The 19,178-nt window shown below is 37.5% G+C and overlaps 2 protein-coding genes across 16 annotated transcripts; one reads left to right on the top strand and one right to left on the bottom strand.

The window, feature by feature from the left end:
* The first annotated feature begins 137 nt into the window (after positions 1 to 137).
* On the top strand, positions 138 to 10,999 carry LOC135586788 (protein-tyrosine sulfotransferase-like). Of its 5 annotated transcripts, none has more exons than XM_065159718.1 (13): positions 138 to 462; positions 1,874 to 1,946; positions 2,768 to 2,945; positions 3,035 to 3,106; positions 4,486 to 4,774; positions 4,871 to 5,014; positions 5,901 to 6,005; positions 6,103 to 6,250; positions 6,651 to 6,696; positions 6,773 to 6,845; positions 7,012 to 7,131; positions 8,928 to 9,098; positions 10,455 to 10,999. In XM_065159718.1, the coding sequence occupies exons 2-13, from the start codon at positions 1,898 to 1,900 to the stop codon at positions 10,593 to 10,595; spliced, it is 1,536 nt and encodes a 511-aa protein (XP_065015790.1). In that variant the 5' UTR covers positions 138 to 462; positions 1,874 to 1,897; the 3' UTR covers positions 10,596 to 10,999. The 5 variants fall into 5 exon arrangements, with proteins under 5 accessions (XP_065015790.1, XP_065015788.1, XP_065015787.1 ...); XM_065159715.1 differs by lacking the exon at positions 6,773 to 6,845 and adding an exon at positions 525 to 658 and having other exon boundaries at positions 140 to 462; positions 4,856 to 5,014; positions 6,651 to 6,700; XM_065159716.1 differs by lacking the exon at positions 6,773 to 6,845 and having other exon boundaries at positions 139 to 462; positions 6,651 to 6,700.
* A 3,621-nt stretch (positions 11,000 to 14,620) lies between these two features.
* Positions 14,621 to 18,467, bottom strand: LOC103992422 (F-box/kelch-repeat protein SKIP11). Of its 11 annotated transcripts, XM_065159666.1 has the most exons (6): positions 18,169 to 18,467; positions 16,065 to 17,860; positions 15,862 to 15,966; positions 15,693 to 15,757; positions 15,386 to 15,486; positions 14,621 to 14,840 (listed from the first exon to the last, which is right to left on the bottom strand). In XM_065159666.1, the coding sequence occupies exon 2, from the start codon at positions 17,503 to 17,505 to the stop codon at positions 16,210 to 16,212; it is 1,296 nt and encodes a 431-aa protein (XP_065015738.1). In that variant the 5' UTR covers positions 17,506 to 17,860; positions 18,169 to 18,467; the 3' UTR covers positions 14,621 to 14,840; positions 15,386 to 15,486; positions 15,693 to 15,757; positions 15,862 to 15,966; positions 16,065 to 16,209. The 11 variants fall into 11 exon arrangements, with proteins under 11 accessions (XP_065015738.1, XP_065015734.1, XP_065015737.1 ...); XM_065159662.1 differs by having other exon boundaries at positions 15,862 to 17,860; XM_065159665.1 differs by having other exon boundaries at positions 15,693 to 15,966.
* Between the last annotated feature and the right edge of the window lie 711 nt (positions 18,468 to 19,178).

Genomic DNA, 19,178 nt, shown 5'->3' with positions numbered 1-19,178 from the left:
TGATGCCCTTAGTCGTTGTGAATATCGTAGAATTATTATATATTAATCACATTAATTGCTTTTATAGGGAGAAAAATAATTAAAAGTATTTTCCGATGGTCGCTCATGCGTCTCGCGTCGTTCTTTTCCTGGTTACTGGACATGTCCGCTAGACAAGAATGTCCTCTCTACCCGCCGGTTCTGGTGGTGGGTCCCAGGCTGGGCCTCCTTGTTGGGTCCCGGTTTTCTGCAATCCGGAGTCTGGTAATCAGCACGGCCACCGACCCTGACTTCGAAGCTCCCGCAGTAGCTTCCCCTCGTCTTCGATTGCCAATGCCTCGGGGGGCGGAGGCGAACCCACTCCTCCCTCCCTCGTTTTCCTCTTCCCCATAGCGACTACCAACCACATTGCCGCTCTTCCGTCCCTCCCCGAAGCCCTAGCCGCCGTCTCCCGCCGCAGCACCGGTCTAGGTATCGTATAAGGTAAGCCTTTTACTCCCTTTCTTTTGTCAATGTTTTGCAGCGCTGAAAGCCGATCTTTATAGCGGTATCCCAGTTTTTTTCCCCGGCCGGTCCCGACGCGGATCTGCGGATCTTTCAGGCCCCTGGCTGGCCGCTGCGAATTACAACAGTAAAGTTGAGTGTTTGACTTCAAGCCTAAGCAGACGACTAAGCAAAGGTTCTGTCTTTTTCCTTTATCTTTCTCCACGCTTTGGTGTGTGGATATAACTCTCTTTGTTTCCAATGGCTACACCAAAAGGAAACTGCTACCCTCTATGCAGCTGTCGATGAGTGCAAGCAGCAAATTATCCTACGGCATGGTCTTTTCAACTTTAAAACAAGCAAGTATAATAAAAAAAATCGATCTTATTCTACTTAGATAAGAGAAACTGAGCAGAATCAAACTATATGCCAGATTGATCCATCCTATGAACTTAACACGTTGTCTTATCAAGTGATATAACCTACCTATTCAAATTGACCAGCAAATAATCAATCGAATTTGCAATAGAAGGATTGATCCAATTAAAATTATATTATCTTCCATTAAGATGATGACCTGCTTGGGATGACATTATACAGTGCTTCAAAGTGGTGTTTTCTTGATTTTTTTAATATATTAATTCTTCCCTAGATGGGGCTTAATCTCTTGTTGTTCTTTCTGGCAAGGTTTGTAATTTGGTATCATACCGAAGTATCGAGCTTACCTCGGTATGGTATGAAACAAGTATACCGAGCGGTACGTTTTGATATACCGCTCGGTGTGTGTATATATATATATATATATATATATACACATATATAAGGAAAATAAAAAAGGTGACGTCGCCTCATGTTTTTGCTCGCGTGGGGAGAAGAAACCGAGGTTTCCTTCTCCTCACGCAAAACAGGGTGACGAGGTGACATTGCCTCATGTTTCTGCCCGCATGAGAGAAGTCTCTTCTCCCCGCACAAAATAGGGCGACGAGGTGACATAGCCCCGTGTTTTTGCCCGCATAGGGAGAACTCCTCGTGCAAAACAGGGCGATGAGGCGACGTCGCCTCGTGTTTTTGCCCGTGTGGGGAGAAGAAACTGAGTTTGGTTTCTTCTCCCCGTGCAAAACAGGGTAATGAGGTCAGTTTTTTCTCCCCGCGCAAAACAGGGTGACGAGACAATGTCGCCTCGATTTCAGATGGTAACGAGGCGGAAACAGCCCAATCGATGATATCGCCCGGTAGCGGGTGGACCGCGTACCGGTCTGTTGGTGGATCGGTACGTACCTCGTGGTATGGGCGGTATCATTCAAAATGATATTGCTTTCTGGTAGCCCAATCCTTGCTTTCTGGTATGTTTTATTTTTTCTAATCTTTAAAAAAAAATCCTTGATTTTATGTTTTTTTTATTCTTCTGTAGGTATTGTCACATGAGGGAATAAGGATGTCATTCATTTATAACTATCACATGTTGATTATCGTCCTCTCTTTGGGTATGTTGTTTTATTGTTTGGTTGTCTTTTACTGTACCTTGCTGAATAATAATCTCTATAAACTATCATCAATTTCTTGCTGTAATTTGTGTTACATCCAGTATGAGTTGTTTTCTCTTCAATTATATTGCTGCACCCTTGCACTTTCTCCAATTGTGGATAACAGCATTGCAGTAGCATCAACTACCAATTCATGCCTCTTCATTATATTCTACATTTCCTGTCTTGTTTTGTTTTATCTCCTTGATACACTCATTTGCTCTCTGTAATTGTGGATATTAGCACTACATTTGTATCACCTGCCAAGTTAATGCCTCTTTGCTATCTTTCTGCATTCCCTGTCTTGTTATGCATTATCTCCTGAAGTCTGGACAGCAAAGCTGGTACTGCTTGAAAGGAGGTTTCTGGTTTTTGCTTTGGATCTCTTTGGACTCTTTTACAGTGTAATGTCATGTACCTTTTCTCGCATTTCAACATTTTTCTAGTGGAACCTTTTACCTTCATGGTGCATGCAAAACTAGATTAGTTATGCTTTCTTTTTTTTTCACTGTTAATGCGATATATGAACATCTAAATGGAATAGCCTGAAATATTTATGCCTTTTAGTTTTGGTGAGTGTGTTTTGAATGTTTTTCAGACTTTGTCAATTATAAAAGATAGATTGTACGAGTATGAATTGGTAAGATCCACAAGCTATCAGACTTAATATTGCTTTGCTTGAAACTTTTATTTGAAAAATCTTCAACATTTTGATTTCTTCATCACTTCATGAAGGGTCACTTTACCAACTAATGGGTATTAAAACTTGTACTTGTTGCCAGCATCAACTTTATTACTTGTGTCTTGTGGACAAGATGATTATTTCCACTGTGAAAGTGTTGTCAGAAATTGGGCAGAATATTCAAGTGAAGATAAAACAAAAGAAGGCGAGTTAACACTAAAGGATTTGCTGTTTTTTCTGCATGTTCCAAGAACTGGTGGACGGACATACTTCCATTGGTGGGGTTCTTATTTCCTTGTTTCTTGATTGGGATCATGTTTTTGCTTATATCAAGCCCTTTTGCTGATATGTACTTGCATACTGACAGCTTTTTGAGAAAGCTTTATACAAGTGCTCAGGAATGCCCTCGTTCCTATGATAAATTAAATTTTGATCCAAGGTAGTTCTACTTAATCCTTGGTAATTGGAATTTAACTATAGGCTAAACTTTGTCACACAGTTGTTTTCTTTGATGCTTGATGCTTTTTCTTTAGTGGTTAATATGCTTCCTTACTATTTCACTTGCAAGCTTCTTGAAATAGTCTAGGCCAAAATAAGTAAATCTATTTCTGCGGAACTAAGCATGCAACTATGAGGGCCATAACATGCAGGTATAACTTATAAGGAAATATATTTGCAGTAAGCATCATTGTGGATCATCTTTAAAGAACAACTAACTGTGAATGTTCCTAACTTGCTGATGGATTTAAAGATGCATGGTATAAATTCTATAAGTTGGCAGAAGGGATAAAATTTGTTTGAAGGGTTGGTAGTTCAAGATATGACACTGTGTTGGGTGTATGAGTGGTATGATTATTGTGATCAGGCGATGGAGTGTTCAAGAGTATCCATCAAATTTTAATGACAAGGTGATTGATAAATAATTGAGATGGAAGGATTCTGCACTATGGAATTTTGGAGAGCCTTTTTTAAGGAAATCTGCCAGACACCACTACGTTTGAGACTCTATAGAGAGGAGAAGTTGACTGAACAATAAGTCTACTCGTAAAAATTTGGAGAAACCTGCAGTGACGGCTGATATACATATAATCAGTGAGCCATAGAAGATAGCCAAGGACTCGGGTTAAAGCATGCTTCTTATTCCTGACAAATCCAGTGAAGGAGATGAAGTATTATGAGGCCAGTTTGAAGAGGAATTTTTCATAGAGCTGATGAGTACTTTGTACAGGTTTCCAATCAGTAATAACTATGAATATGGTTTTGAACAATTATGATGAAAAATGATTATGTCTTCAAGGCCATACTTGTTCACCACTGTTTCAAGTGGAACCTTATAGTATTCAGCAGAATAAGAGATCCAAGTTGTCAGGGCGCAGGAAGGGGTTCAGTCAAATAAGAATAAGATGAACATATATTAACATAGCAAGTGAGACATCTGTGATGGTCAGCATGGATAAGCAACAAGAACCAAAAATTGTTACTATTAGCATTTATTCATAATAGTATAATCTGTTAAAATCTCATCAGCAAAGCCAGTGTTGGAAATTTCCTGTGTTTATATTTTTTTTCATGATATAATTCCTTTGTAAATAAGTTACTTGAATTATTTTGTTTGGTGAAAATCAGCACACTGGCTTTTAAAATCTAACTTGGCCATACATGAGTGATATCTTTTTCATAAACTTTATCAAGTACCTGAATATGTGGAAAATCATTCTCGAAACATAAAAAAATTTTAAATTAAAACGTGTGCTTTTAGAATGGCTGTTTTACTTTTCTTGTGATACTTAACACTGATAGCTGAACTCAATGATCTAGGAAACCAAATTGCAGTTTGATGGTTACTCATGATGACTATAGTTTGCTGTCCAAACTGCCTAAGGATAGGACCTCAGTTGTAACAATCTTTAGGGATCCAGTTGATCGTGTGTTCAGCACATATGAGTTTTCTGTGGAAGTCGCAGCTAGATTTCTTGGTCATCCAAATTTAACTTCAGCAACCAAGATGTCTGGACAAATACGCCGCAAGTCTCGTGGTGTCAGTACATTGGATATATGGCCATGGAAATATCTAGTTCCTTGGATGAGCCAGGACTTGTTTGCCCGGGTATTTATTCTCAAACTGTTGGTGCCTTCATGTAGCTTTCTCTTGGCTTATGCTTGATAATTTCTTTCTAACCATTTTCAGCAAAATGGTGTACAGAGGGATACTAGAGAACTTGGGAGACCTAGAAAGATCAAAGAAATCACCAATCCCTATGACGTGGAAGAGATTGTCATGCCCCTACATGAGTTCATTAATGATCCCATGGCTCATGAGATCATTCACAACGGAGCAACTTTTCAAGTGCGATTCATCTTTACCTCTTTTTTCAGAGAATTTCCCTTTACAACTAGTGCAACACAAATAGGGCAGTATTCCTGCTCATGAAAAATGTAGCTAAATTTTCACTTTTGTTTTTTCACAGAAGGCATTCTTTTGTTTTATTTATATTTAGTTAAAAATTTTGTTGCATATAGATATAGGGATCATCAAGGTGTTGCTTTTCCCAAAAAAAGGAAGAATTCAAGAATTGATATAGATCAAATTGCTTCAACTTAAGTACCTTTTGTAGATTATACTTGGTTTTGTGTTCTTACTGTTCTGAGAATTGAAGGGACTTCATGGTGATGATAATTTTAAGACTAATTAGATTATATTGGTAATGTAATGATGAACTCTGTCTGCTTTAACTTGTTTGGATGCACAGTCCAAAGGTTTTTTAGGCAAAAACTATTGTTAAATTTATTTTTGGATGAAGATGCTTTGTCTGTTAAATTATAAAAAAATGCAAAAGAGAAGAAAAATTAAACACCCTGCAGTCCTGACACAAAAAGAAAATTTCTATTATATTAATAGATGTAACTTTAATTTCTTGATCTTTAAGTCCGTCTATTGATCAAGCCTTTGACTTGCAGTTTTTGTTACTAAAGCTGTTTTTTAGATCTCAAAATATATTCCTCTTTTTGCTTTCAGTTCTCATTTGACTTATGTCAACTTTGTGATACATTCATTATTTCAATATGTTATATTTTGTTCCAACTGCTTCTGTGGATTCCATTCAGGTAATGTGTCAGGTGATATCCACATTGTACCATTAACTGGATGTGGAACAGTCCTTGTTAAATTTCATTTCCTGAGATTTTAATGTAATGTCAACATATGATTTCATTTTAACAAAGTCATACAACAGGTAGCAGGACTAACGAACAACTCATATACGGTAGATTCACATGATGTGCGTAATTGTGTACAGAAACACCCAGAACTTGGCCATTTTATACTTGAAGTTGCAAAGGTGCACTTAACTGAGGCCAGATTTCATTGCATACTACTGTGATTTATGCACATCATTCTTTGTTTTGACTAGTAGTCGCAGCTTCTAAATGCTACAGCGTAGGTTGAATCATATGCTATATGTTGGCCTCACTGAAGAGCACAAGAAATCTGCCACCATGTTTGCTAAATTGGTTGGAGCACAAGTTCTCTCCCAGTCAGAAGCCTTGAACTCTGATTTCAAGCAGGCAATATCCAACAAAACTGGTATACTGAAGACTTGATTCTTACTGTTAATCATGAAGTATCACTGCTTTCGTATTTATTTTATATGCACCGTGCTTTATATCGTGCTACTCATATCACTTGACACATGCTGTCATGTGAGGACAATTAAACTACGTGAGATTCAAAAGATGCAAGTCCTGATATAGCATAAGGTATAATATTGTGTCCATTGTGAGCCCTTTTCTCTCCTAGCTGATTACTTGCTCAAATAATGGAAAAAAAAGCCACCATTGGCCAAATAACTTCCGACCAAAAAATTTGTCTGGGTTATAGCAACACATTCTTCACTTGTCTTGTTGTGCTAATTCTTGTTGTATAAATGACTTTAGAAGGGCAAAAACACTTGGAAACTCTTATTCATTTTTAATCTTATTTGCAGAACCAACTTCTTTTCCAGATCCCAAAGCTAAGGGGTCAAACCAGTTTGCGGTAATTCTTCATAGAGCCACTTTATTACTTATAATGATTATTTATGAAGCTATTACATGCCTTGTTTTTGTGACAAGGTAGCACCAACATTAGAAAAGACAGTGAAGTTCCTTCTCCAACACATTTTGAACCGACAAGAGAAAATGTAATACCATTTATAAAGTTTAATTTGATTAAAATTTTGCTCTTTTTTATTATTGAATCATGGACTTGATACCTTTTGTTTCATTTCTTTATTAGATTATTAGTTTCAGATTTTTGTTGGCTTGTTGTTCTTTGTTCTGCACGAGTAATATCTTCATTACTGTCAGATGTCGGTTGGAACATTGATGGAGATCTATGAATCATGCATTTCTACTTTACGAAAATCTCAAGCATCTCGCCGTACTATGTCTCTGAAAAGGGTTGCTCCTGTAAACTTCTCAAAGCAGGTAGGCTGCGGGAGATAGTAAGAAGTTCTGAATTATTATTGTTCACTTACACCTTTCTTAATGTTTCATTGTGTTCACTAATTTGTGCATATTGGTGCAAGTTCCCATGAACTGACATGATATTGAAGATCAGTTGTCAAATACTTTCAGTCGGGTACTCGGTTAAAAAATTTCTCTCCTACACTCCTATACTTCGTAACCAGTCATCTTTAGTTATTTACTGTAATTGCTATTTTCTAGGGAGCCAAGAACAACAGAAATAGCCTGGACATAGATATAGTGGTTCTTTTGATTCATATTTCCTTGGCAATTGCAAGTGCCTAAAAACTGGTTACCCACAATATGTTTTGTTTTTGCATTTTGTCTCATATTCCTTTTTGTACACAGTTGTCTGGCATAATACTACCAATTGCAAAGGTCTCAAGTTTGATGTGTAGATTTTATTGGTGCCAGTTAAGTAACTATTTATATGTTCAGAAGATGGTGAAAAGACCTTCTGCCATTGAATCTTTAGTAGTAATAATGGGTGTTTTACTTCTCTAAATAGCATCTTATGATGAGTTACGTTGCTCTTTCACATTCAGGAATTTCTTTTTCACGCATGTTCTATTATTCAACAACTTAAAACTTTTATTGAAATCTCTTAGCATTATTAAAAGGCATAGGAAATGCTATACACTATAAAGCAAATGTGGTTCAGGGGTGGGGTTGGGTTGAGGCCGTTGAAGTTGGAATTTGGAGTATACTGTTACTGCCTGTAAATGGGATCTTAATTGCAGGTGGACATGGATTTATCCCATTAATATATTTCCAGGTTTGTACTTTTTTGCTATGGTGCTTGGACCAGGCAATATTCCCCTCTGAGCCTATGTTGACACAATGTACAATATTCCAAATGATTCTTAGTTGATTCCACATGGTGGAGAAGAAGAATAAGAGGAGGGAAGAAGATGGAAAAGAATAAAAATTAGAGGCGGAAGAAGGGAAAAGGAGCATCATGCACACCTCCAGTCACTTTCTCTTGTTGCTGTTGGCATTATTTGAGAGCAAATGAGTGAGAAAAGGTCGGACGAGAAGGGGCCTGAGAGAAATAAGGTGAGAGATAACCGGAAGAAGTAAAACCTCCTCATTTATTGGATCCTGTCAGTCGTGGGATTCGAATCCTATGGTTCTTCTTATCCCATAGTCCTTATGAAAAAAGATTTGTTTCCAACATTTCAGTCATTCTTTGATGAGAAGAAAGAGAAGAGAGAGAAGAAAACAAGAGAAACAAATAGAAGTAAAAGAGAATACAAAAGAGACAAATTGAACATACTCTAAAATAGTTGAATATGTTTTTGTATATATATTGTCATGATGACTAATTTTCAAAATATTTTAATGTATATCATTTTTTAATTTGCAACTGTATCTCTGTGGCTGTCTTGAATTTGAACCTTTTTATCTCCAAAACCAAAACTAGAATATTAGCCATGTAAGACTCTAAGAACCATATTTGTGTCCGACATCCATACATAGAATCACTTCTCTATTTCTTTATAGAGTGTTGTTTTACTTTGATCATCACCTATTATTAGAATATTTAATCACTCTGAGTACTTATGTTGGAGTCAAAATTGGGTTATTTTATGCTCTTTATTTTATTATCCTGTCGGGTTGTTATGCAACAAACAAGCATTTCCTAAAGTTTTCATGTGCTAGTTTCTTGATTAGGTGTATTATTCACGCCATGACTAAAATGGGATAAGGTGCTTCAGATATCCATGTGCTGATCAGCAAGTAAATTGGATTTTCAGGCACGCGTTTCTGTTCCTATGACGGTTCTGCAGCAAATCCAATATCTGAACAATCTTGATGTGGAACTTTACAAACATGCTCAAAATATATTCATGCTGCAGCAAAAACATCTCATGCAAAATGCTGAAGACATTTTTGTTCAACCAGATGGAGACCTGATGGCTGAAGTGGTTAGTCTTAAACAGTGGGTTTTATTTATTATACAGTGAGGCTTAAAAAAATATGTTAGTCCTTTGAGATTCCATTTCCAGCTACCTTGTTGTAGTGAGAAAATAGATTTTAAATATATTTTAGCGAGAACATAGAAAATAGAGTGTTCAAGATAGAGAAAGGTGGAAATTTCATGTATATCCTCCTATATTTCAGTGCAAATTAATTGAATTCTGGTTTACACCTTGAAGATGCAAATTTTAAGTGGAAAGTTTGGCGGTGTGAAAATGTTTTGATATTTCTGTGATCTGTATGAAAACCCAATGGTATCTCTTTCAAGATGATGCAGGCCTTCAGCCAAAATAATTTCACATGGGACTCAATGCAAATCCTCAACCCTGAATCATTGTTTTGAGGGTCAAATATAAATCCTCAACTCACATCAGACTAATGGATGAGGGAACATGGCATGCATCTATTTTTATTGAATACAACTGAAGGTTTAATATACAATAAGATCACTGATTAATACTTCAAATGTAAACATACTTTAATGGAGCATCATTGAATCCTTTAAAACAATTACAACTTAGAAATAGTTAATCACCACAATTATGGCTTTGGATTACCTGTATTAGAACAAATATCTCTGAGAGATCAAGTAACTCTGGTAAAAAGGGTCCTTAAGCAACTATGAACTCATGCATCATAAAATTGATGAGGAAGCAAAATTAAATATAGTAAACAGATGATTTACTGTTATGCAAAGTCAAAGGAATACAGGGATCATGTATCTACCAATATACATTTAGGGCTGAGACTCCAAAGAGAGCACTAATTGTTCTGGTTGCTTCTTGGTTCAGGCATGGGATGCTTGTGATATCCTCCAAGTTAATTTCTTTTTATATTATTTATGAATTCATCATTGAGTAGTACTTGAAGTATCTTATCTATTATTCAGAAATATTTAGCTCATGATTGCTTGTTAATATTCATTATGCTCTATGCATTTGTTGATTTTTCTGTTAGCTTGTAATTCCAATTCTTGAAGAAGTGCATATCTTACCCATTGCAATTAAATATTTAGGTCGTTGTATTATTTCTTGTAGTTTATTCATTGAGAGCCATTCTCTTGTTTCAATTAGAGCGAGATTTCAATTTCCTTGAGAGGCTTATATCTTTATTAGCTGATAGTTTTCTGAAACTTGTGCTTGTTTCTGCTGGTAGTTCATACTTCATACGGCTTGATTTGATGCATCTTAACTTATCAGCAACATTCTATGTGCAGAAAAAGATAAAGAAGCCTGAGTACAACTTGTAATAATATCGACGTTGCAAAGTTGGGCTGACAATAGATCTTATTGCTGATGCTGCAGGAACCGCAGAAGGCTGCTTCTGGCAGCTTCTACAGATGTTTACCATGGAGGCTCTTCTTAGCCATTGCGTTGCTCATGATTATCGTTCTTATCGTGCTGGCCACAACTACAAGCAGAAGAACCGAAAAACTTAAGATATAGTGATAGAGAATGACAACTGCATAACTTTGTTCATGTTGACACTAATTGCTGGGTGGAAAGGTTTTGTGGGTTAGGAGATGACACAACAAAGGCCTGATTGGTGAGGATTTATGCTTACCGAGTGGCAGAACCACACAACTCTTGCAGCAGAAATTTAGAGAAGCATGCAGTGTAATGACAGGATTTAACATTATTTTGTGCTGCAGCTTGTTTGCCAGCAGCCTTGTGTGAGATTTTGTTCAAGACATATGAATACTTAGAACAATGCTGCTCATGTCAACATCAAGTTCAACACACATAAATGGTGATGACCATGGTGTAGCCTGTGTTCCTCAAATACTTGCAGAAAGGTCAGTGTTTGTTTGTGGACACATTTTTAATGATCATGGAATACTTGCAACTCATGGATGATGTTTATATTTATAATAGGGCAACCATATGAATTTTCTCATATGTAACAAACCAAAGAATCAATCATCCCATTTTCATGCAAATGTTTTTCATACAACCAATCCTCCAGAATCAATAACTTTACCAGTTGACATAATGAAACATGTCCACATATAAATCTACTAGTTGCCAAGTTAAAATGTCCAAACCATACGAAGTGAGTCGGCATACAAAACTGAAATATTAAATAGAGACACAAAGCTTTATTTGGATTGAGGTCAATGATACTAATTTTTACAACAAAACTGAAATATTAAATAGAGACACAAAGCTTTATTTGGATTGGGGTCAATGATACTAATTTTTACAAAGACAAGAGCGAGATCATGTTATTTCCTGAGTCTCTCAATCTAATGGAGCGGACTTATCTTGCATTGTGCCAAAGTCGAAGAGAGCTTCTAGGCACATATACCTTATTTCGGCAAAGCATTTGATGGTGGAACTAAGATGACTCAACTTGCAGAGATAAAGTTGAGGTCGGAAAGCCTCGGCACAAGGCAAGAGGATATGAAGGCATGTACTTTTGAAGAACATGTCATATGTCACAGTGTTACTATTTGAGTTGCCACGAAGGAAACAGTGTATAACGAAGATTATGTTGGGGGCAAGAACCCAAGATATAGATAATGGCGTATCAATTTTAGTAAGTTAGTGGACTTCAAGAGCTGCTAGTTGACAAACTATCCTAAAGCTACGCTTCGTCCGAGTGTGACACGAGAGTAGGTGGATAAAAGTCGATTGTCAAAGGAGCGAACACAATCGGAGGTGGTGGAGGCCTTACGATGTGCCAGTAAAGGCCACATATAGAGCAATCGTAGAGTTTATCCCATAAGGATCAGAATGCAATAGAGATATCACCAGAAGACAATATATTATAACAAATTATGGTGAAATAGTTTGAGGCAATGCAAAACACACAGGACAAGTCTCATGAGGGATTTGATCATACAAAGGTATGATCTAGAGCTATTGAGAGCATCACTTTAGTAAGCAACATAATGACAATAAGGACTATGGATTCAAGGAATGAATGACATGATACCACAAAGATAAATCTTATCTTTGAATTTTGCAATGGATGAAAGCATACGAGGGTTGTATACCACCGAAAGAGAATTTCAAATGCAAGTAGCCCCATGAAGGGGACGTGGTCATACAAATATATGATCGAAGTGGTTGGAGAGTTGGACTATTCTAGAGCTCATATTCGTTTAAGAGAGCCCAAGAAATCAGAGGACAAGATCGAGTAAACGAATGTTGCTACCAAGGACACAAAGGAGAATAGAATTGACACAAGCCCTATAACATGATAACAGAGGCGATGCATGAAAGTTGTAATTTATCTTTCTATCGATTAAGAGAAATTACTCAGAGAACACAGAGGTGTTAAAGCAGGTGGTCAAAATGGGCGAAGAAGTGGCAACGAGTCTAAAGGGACTTAGCTACCCAAAACCAAGTATTAATTAGAACGGATGTGGACTCGGAGGAGTGTCATAGTATTGCAGAGATATATTTATCAATCGTGAAGTAAGGGATGCAAATATGAGGTGACGGATAGCAAGGCCATAAGCATGGTAGTGCCATGGTATTGCAGAAGTGGAATTTTCATAGAGTCATCGATCCATTGTCTCATGAAGGGAGAGTGCTTAGTCATAAAAGAGGCTGAGGAGGTGGATAATGTAAAGACAAATTCTAAGTACTGAGGCAAGGTTGAAAAGCAAAGACCAAGGTACTTCGAAAGATTAGTGTCAACGAGCTTCTTATCAAAATAGCTGAAAGTAAGAGACTTTGGGTCGATATATGAGTGCTTGACTAATGAACAAAATAGGCAGTATGCAATGCTATACCTTTTCTTTTTAGAGGAGTAGATGATAGAAATGATAAAGAAGATGGTACAATCCCAAAGGCGACCAAAACTATTACAGATTTGCTCCAAGTTAGGGTAAAATTTTACTCCAAGACTTTTTTGCATTCCAAAAGTTCGATGGTAATGAGAAGGTGAATTGCAGTAGATAACTCAATGCAAGGAGTACAAATACTTCGGGTGTATGAAGTATAACCCTTTTGATACATGAAGTATAATACTCGAGGAGGCAAGCATAGTAAATAACCTTTGTCTTCTTAACTCTTAAGAAAATGGGTAAAACTGAGTATCTCAGTTCTCTTATTTATATAGCAGAGGAGGAGCTCTACATAGGTTCAAAGACCCTTCGAAAAAACTTAGTGGAAGATAACAATTGTCAAATCCTCATAAATGGTGATTGATGCTACCGAGAGTAGATTGTCCGCTTTATTTTTCAACAAAATACTAATCGAAAGTAAAAGTGATGAGGACATACTTTGAGGCAATAACTAAGTGGAAGAGGAATTGATGGACATTTTACATACGAAAGACTTCAAAATTTTCAAAGTCGGTGAATCGATGCTTATTAAAGCTCCAACAAGCATCTACCTAGTTCAATCGGTGCGAGATATTTAAGAGACTAGCGCAAAACAAGAAAGATCTTTTCTTTCATCTAAAGGATCCGCAGGAACTAAAAAGGATCATCATAAATTGGGTAACCCTACATTAGAGTCAAAGTCATTGGCAGGTTGAAGTAGCATAGCGGATCAAAGTTCAACTACTCAAAAAACAATGGCGGAGAGCAGTTGAGAGTCAAGAGGATCCGTAGGAACTAACAAGGATCACCATAACTTAGGTAACCTCATATTAAAGTCAGTCATTGGTAGGTTGAAGTAGCATAACGAATCAAAGTTCAACTACTAAAAAAACAATAACGGAGAGCAATTGAGAGTCAAGAGGCATGTTGCAACTAGAGCAAAAGATTAAATATTTAACAAAGGCGAAGAGATGTAGCATCCGCAAAAGCTTCGACGAGGACATCGAAGGAATAAGTGTGGAAGAATGTCACAGACAAAATTGTAAATAAAAGGTTCAATATAATGCTCGTGTATATTCGTGTCTTTCGGTTTTGTTTATGCTTTACATAGCATGTAAAGGGCTTATAATAGGTTTGGTTGTCCTATTTTGGTTGACTTTTGCGGTTGTTTCAAAATTCTAAATACAAGTTATATGCAATCATTACGCAAAGACAAAATTGCATAGAAACAAACCATACAAGTAGTCATTTTAAAGATTTTCTAACTCCACATAATAATATACAGATGACACGTGATTAGATGGACGTTTGAGGTAGCATCTAAAGTTTGGAGACTTTTGACCGTGATAAACTATCTTTTAATCCTTTGTCATTCAAAAAGTCTATATTTATAATTTGTATTACCTTTTAAGTATTTGCTAAAACGATTGCTTCGGAGATCCCAAATTAAATGCTTCTTCTAACCTATATATCAAATTGAAAGTCTGCTGTAGCCCTCCATTTTGAAATGGATCCTTCTTCAGTTTACCAGCAAAGAAACCCAAATGAAACCTTGATGCATTAGAAACTCTTTTCTTACATAATTTTACCTCAGCACAAGTAGAAACGGAGATATAAACATACAAGAGGCTGATGGAGCCACATTAACAGAAAACAGCTTCCCACTCTTAACAGCAGGCATTTAGCTCAGGGAAATAACCTCATCAATAAATTTCTTCTATTTAATATGTTCGATAATTGCACATATATTTTCACAGTAAATCTTCATCCTTATGGATCCATAAAAAAGACAGATGCGAGATGGACAATGGGCAAGCATCAAACTCCAGGCATAGAAAAGTAATTAAAAGAGTTCAATCTTAAACATACGAGTAGAACCCCATAAAACTTGCAACTCGACTACCCCCCTCTGATTCTGCAAAATATGATGGTCTCATTAGTGCAATAAGAACATTATCCTGTATATTCACAAACATAAAAGCAAAATATTAATAAAACAAAAAAGCAGATAAAAAAGTGGTTTCTTGCTTCAAGTATGGAGTTCATTGTGATGTCAAATTAGCAACTTTGAACAGGAAGTAAAAAAATTAATGTAATGCTGAAAATAATAAGAACATTATTCTTAATGTTACGGTTTCGACATCAGAGCATATGTATCAAGAATGGTCTATCAAGCATCAAGAGCATAAAGATCTATCAATCTCCAACCTCCTATTATCTGTAGTATAAGAATACTACAGATGTCTTCTTTCAGTTTTATCTGTAGGATAACTAAACTAACAATGCAGAGCTGGAAACATTAAACAGCATGCTTCAGGTAATAAGTAGATGTGACTATTAAGGTTTAACATTTTAATCATTTTTACAGGGATGAAGCAGAAGCAGAGTAATGCCAAGATTAAAGAAAATCCATTGTCTAACTTAGTCCAAGTATGAAAGTTGACCAGACTTCTTAATTACCTCCATTCTTGTCCAACTAGGGTTGCATCTCAGAAATCTTCCTAAGTTTGCATGTTTAAATTGGAGAGGAGAGGAATCCAGTGTTTGATGACTGACATCACCTACACAGAGAATTAGATGAAGATGTTCATGCATATTACATAAAATAAACCTTCAACTACAGAGGATACACCCAATACAATTTCTGCGAAAACATATTTGTAATCATGAGACTGATGAGGAAAATGTCACATGTACATCAACTTAAGCCCAAGAACAGTAAGTACGATGCAAAGGATACACCCAAACAGTTTCTGAGAAAACATACTAGTAAATATGAGATTGATGAGAAAAATGTCACACGAATATCAACTTAAGCCCAAGAGCAGTACGCTGGAAAGAAGTAAAATTATCAGCGCAAATATACAAGAAATTGATGATCAATTTTATTTCCTCAAGAAAGTGGCAATAACAATGAAATGGCTGAGGAGTAGTACACTGTAAAGCTAACAAGCTCGAAGAGTTCCAAGGGTACCAATGAACATGCAGCTACACCGAATTATTATGTGCCATTTTCCTGCATGATCCACGAGAACACTATCCTGTTGAAGGGCAATTTGGAAGAAGTTAAATATATTTGGCTTTAGATTAGATGAAGGCAAAGCTAGAAGATGAAAGGAAGATGTATCTCGAGTTTTACATAGTAGAAAGTGATTGCCCTATCAAATCTGAAATTTTCAAAAGCCAGAGTGCCCTGGCACAATCGGTGTTTTATGCCCTTTGACCAGCCAATCTTGCACATACTCGTACTGCAAGAAGATATGCAGCGTATCTTCAGACAAATCTCAGCAGCCCATTACAGCACAGTTATACACAAAGCTTCCACAGTGCTTCCTAGCAATCAGTTTCCACTCTGGAGGTCCATCTCTCGGTGTCCATGAATTTAGTTCAATCATCCCTCCTCCAAGCACCCTCGGTCCACCGATCACTAGGAGTCGATCACCACAAGCCCGAAAAGCTAGACCCCAACCGTTCACTGAATCTGGTCTCTCAGGCAATCTTCCAAGAGTGACCCAAGAGTTATTCTCCTTGTCATACTTCCTGACCTCCTTTTCTGCATAATCAGCTGCATATAGCTCATTATTGACTACTGCCACCAATGGAGGTGCACCACTTGGACCATTCAGTCCTAGAGACATATTTGGAATGACCCTCCAGCTATGTCTCTCTGTATCATATTCTTCCCCGCACGTCAGCAATTCGGTAGGGCTACGCATTCCGCCAATCACATAGAACTTGTTGTCCATAAAGACACCTGAACACATTTTCCTTGGTTTATTCATGCTAGGAAGTGTTACCCATGTTTGCGTCTCAGAATTATAGAGCTCTGCAGAACTCAATATAGTATTTTGAGCATCTACACCACCGGCAACAATAGCTACTTCACCAAAGCTGGCGGATCCAAACAAGCACCTAGGGGAGTTCATTTCAATACCTTGGGACCAAGAATTCGTCAGAATGCTATACCTCAGCACTATATGGGCAATACGAGAGGTGTAGTCCCTTCCAAAAACGAGGAGCTCGGTGCCCACAGCCAGCGATTCCTTATCAGAGCGCATGAAGAAATCATTCTGAGGCATTTTTGGAAGAGTAATCCAGCGCCCACAATAGGGATCATATGCTTCCCACTCAAGTATGTTGCAGGAGAAGTACACCCAGTGCTCGATGATCCCAGTCTGCCGCCGTAGCTTGTAGAGCTCACCAGTCCGGAACAGGGAATTGAAAGCCCGGTTCAGCGATGCAAGGGCACCATAGTCCGACCGAGAGCAGTGAAGGAGACACTTTATAGACATGTCACAGCCGATTTGACCAATAAGAGAATTTGTATCAGAGTGCTGGCCATTATAATTGGATTCATCAAGAGGCAATGCTTTTTCTTCCTGAAAGGGAGGTCCCAGGTCGTCTGCAGATTTAGCCTTCTTTATCATAGCAGCTTCATTTAGCTCTAAAGATTCCACGATCTTAGGGTGTTTGTTGGTAGTGATCTCAAGGAGATGGTAAGTCATGTAAGCCAATTTCGATTCTTGCTCACAGGAGCTCGGTAATGCTCTGGAGATCAAAAACGACTGGCTCTCCAACATGTTTTCGACGCGCGACCGAAATCCAGGCCCTCACTGGAAACAAGTTTGAGATATCTACCTATGCCCCTCTCAAAGTTATGAATCCACAATCTGCCAGAGAGGAATAAACATCAGCATGGTAAATAAATTAATACAAGAAGAAAGGGGAGAAAAGAAAGAAACTTCATCAACAAGAATACAGATCAAGCGAACTATTTTGCGGATCAAATTCAACACTCAGAACCGAAAAAATTCCCTCGAGAAAGACCAGACAAGCAGAAATTTCCATAAAGATCCAATCTTTCGTGTGTTCCGGGGAACCCAACCAATCAGGACGAAGAATTGTCGATCTTGCTACACGAGAAAAGGAAGCATCCTGCAATATGCAAACGTTCGGGTAAGAAAAGAAAAAAAAAACACCAATCACCAAAAGAAAAAAGATCTTAAAGAGGTAAAACCCTAGCAAGGACGACCGCAGACACAGATGTCCCAATTTCTACCAAAACAACACCAAAGATTCCAAAATTTTCGGTTCTCCGCAATCTACAGCAGGCGATGCAAAGATATACTACCAAAATCCCACAATATCTGCCAAAAAATCATCCTTTTTCTCCTATCATTGTCGACGCGGGGGTATGGGAAGTAACATGGTAAGTAGAAGAAAAGAAGATTTCTTGAACTTACATGTGGACTAACAACACTGAGGAGGAGGCAAAGAAGCCTTGCCAGCTCGAGAATAAAAAAGAAGCTGGTAACGATCTCTTATTCCTCGCTTCTTCCTCCCCCTCTCTCACATTTGTTGTTGGTACTCCTCCTCCTCCTCCTCCTGCTTCTCAGAGAGAGTAATCTTCTTCTCTTTCGATTCGACCCGTCCTTGCGATCCTTTCACAACGGTGCCCAGAGTGCCCAGCGCCTCATCCGCGAGCAGCTCGTTTCCTTCCCTTTTCTGGCTGCCTCCCGCCCCTCTTTCTATTGCCTTCTCTTCCCTTCCCTTTTCCTCTCATTTTTATTTTTTTTTCTTTTTTTCTTTTCCCTTTTTTTTCCTTTAATTTATTTATTTATACTCTCCCATCTGATTCTTTCCCTCAACTGCTTTTTATCCCTTCAATTATTTTAATTCAAAAAATCTTACTAAGGTTATTTATTCTTCCTAAAGAATAATATTTTTATTGACTTATTGAGTTTTTAGAATAATAAAAAAATCATATTTACTTTTCACTTTTTAGTTTTCCCCTCACATCTCTTTTTTTCCTCAAAAAAATATTTTTCTATAAATTCATTACATTAAATAGCACAATAGACTTCAATTCGAGAGCTATCACTTGCACAATAATTCACTAACCAATCAAAAATCTGTTCATAAAATTCTTTTTTATCCAAAATATTCGGATTTTTTTTATTTTTATTGTTGAAAAAATATTAATTTTTATTGAATTATTGCAAAGTCTCCTTTTTTTATTAATTACAAAAAATACTCATCTTTTTCTCTTCGAATCAAATAATTACCCAAATGGAAGCATCCGAAACACTCGTAAGTCTCTGTGCATCAACTGCAGCAGCTCCGAAATGACAAGCACCGGTGGTCGCCGCCACCACCACCACCGACGGTGCTGCTCCGGCGGCCTCGCGTGCGACTTATCGGTGTTGTGTGGGCGAATCGAGTTCCGGGTGGATCCGCCACTTGGGAACGGCAG

Source organism: Musa acuminata, chromosome BXJ3-7, assembly GCF_036884655.1.
Source record: "Musa acuminata AAA Group cultivar baxijiao chromosome BXJ3-7, Cavendish_Baxijiao_AAA, whole genome shotgun sequence".
Taxonomy (NCBI): domain Eukaryota; kingdom Viridiplantae; phylum Streptophyta; class Magnoliopsida; order Zingiberales; family Musaceae; genus Musa; species Musa acuminata.
The sequence above is the reverse complement of the archived record's forward strand: the minus strand, read 5'-3'. Positions and strand labels throughout refer to the sequence as shown.

Excerpts from the sequence above, each read along its gene's own strand:
- LOC103992422 (XM_065159662.1), bottom strand. The coding sequence starts at position 17,505 with ATGTTGGAGAGCCAGTCGTTTTTGATCTCCAGAGCATTACCGAGCTCC.
- LOC135586788 (XM_065159718.1), top strand. The coding sequence starts at position 1,898 with ATGTCATTCATTTATAACTATCACATGTTGATTATCGTCCTCTCTTTG. Across the intron at positions 4,775-4,870 it reads GCCAGGACTTGTTTGCCCGG|AGGGATACTAGAGAACTTGG; the intron begins GTATTTATTCTC and ends AATGGTGTACAG. Across the intron at positions 6,697-6,772 it reads GCTAAGGGGTCAAACCAGTT|ACAAGGTAGCACCAACATTA; the intron begins TGCGGTAATTCT and ends CTTGTTTTTGTG.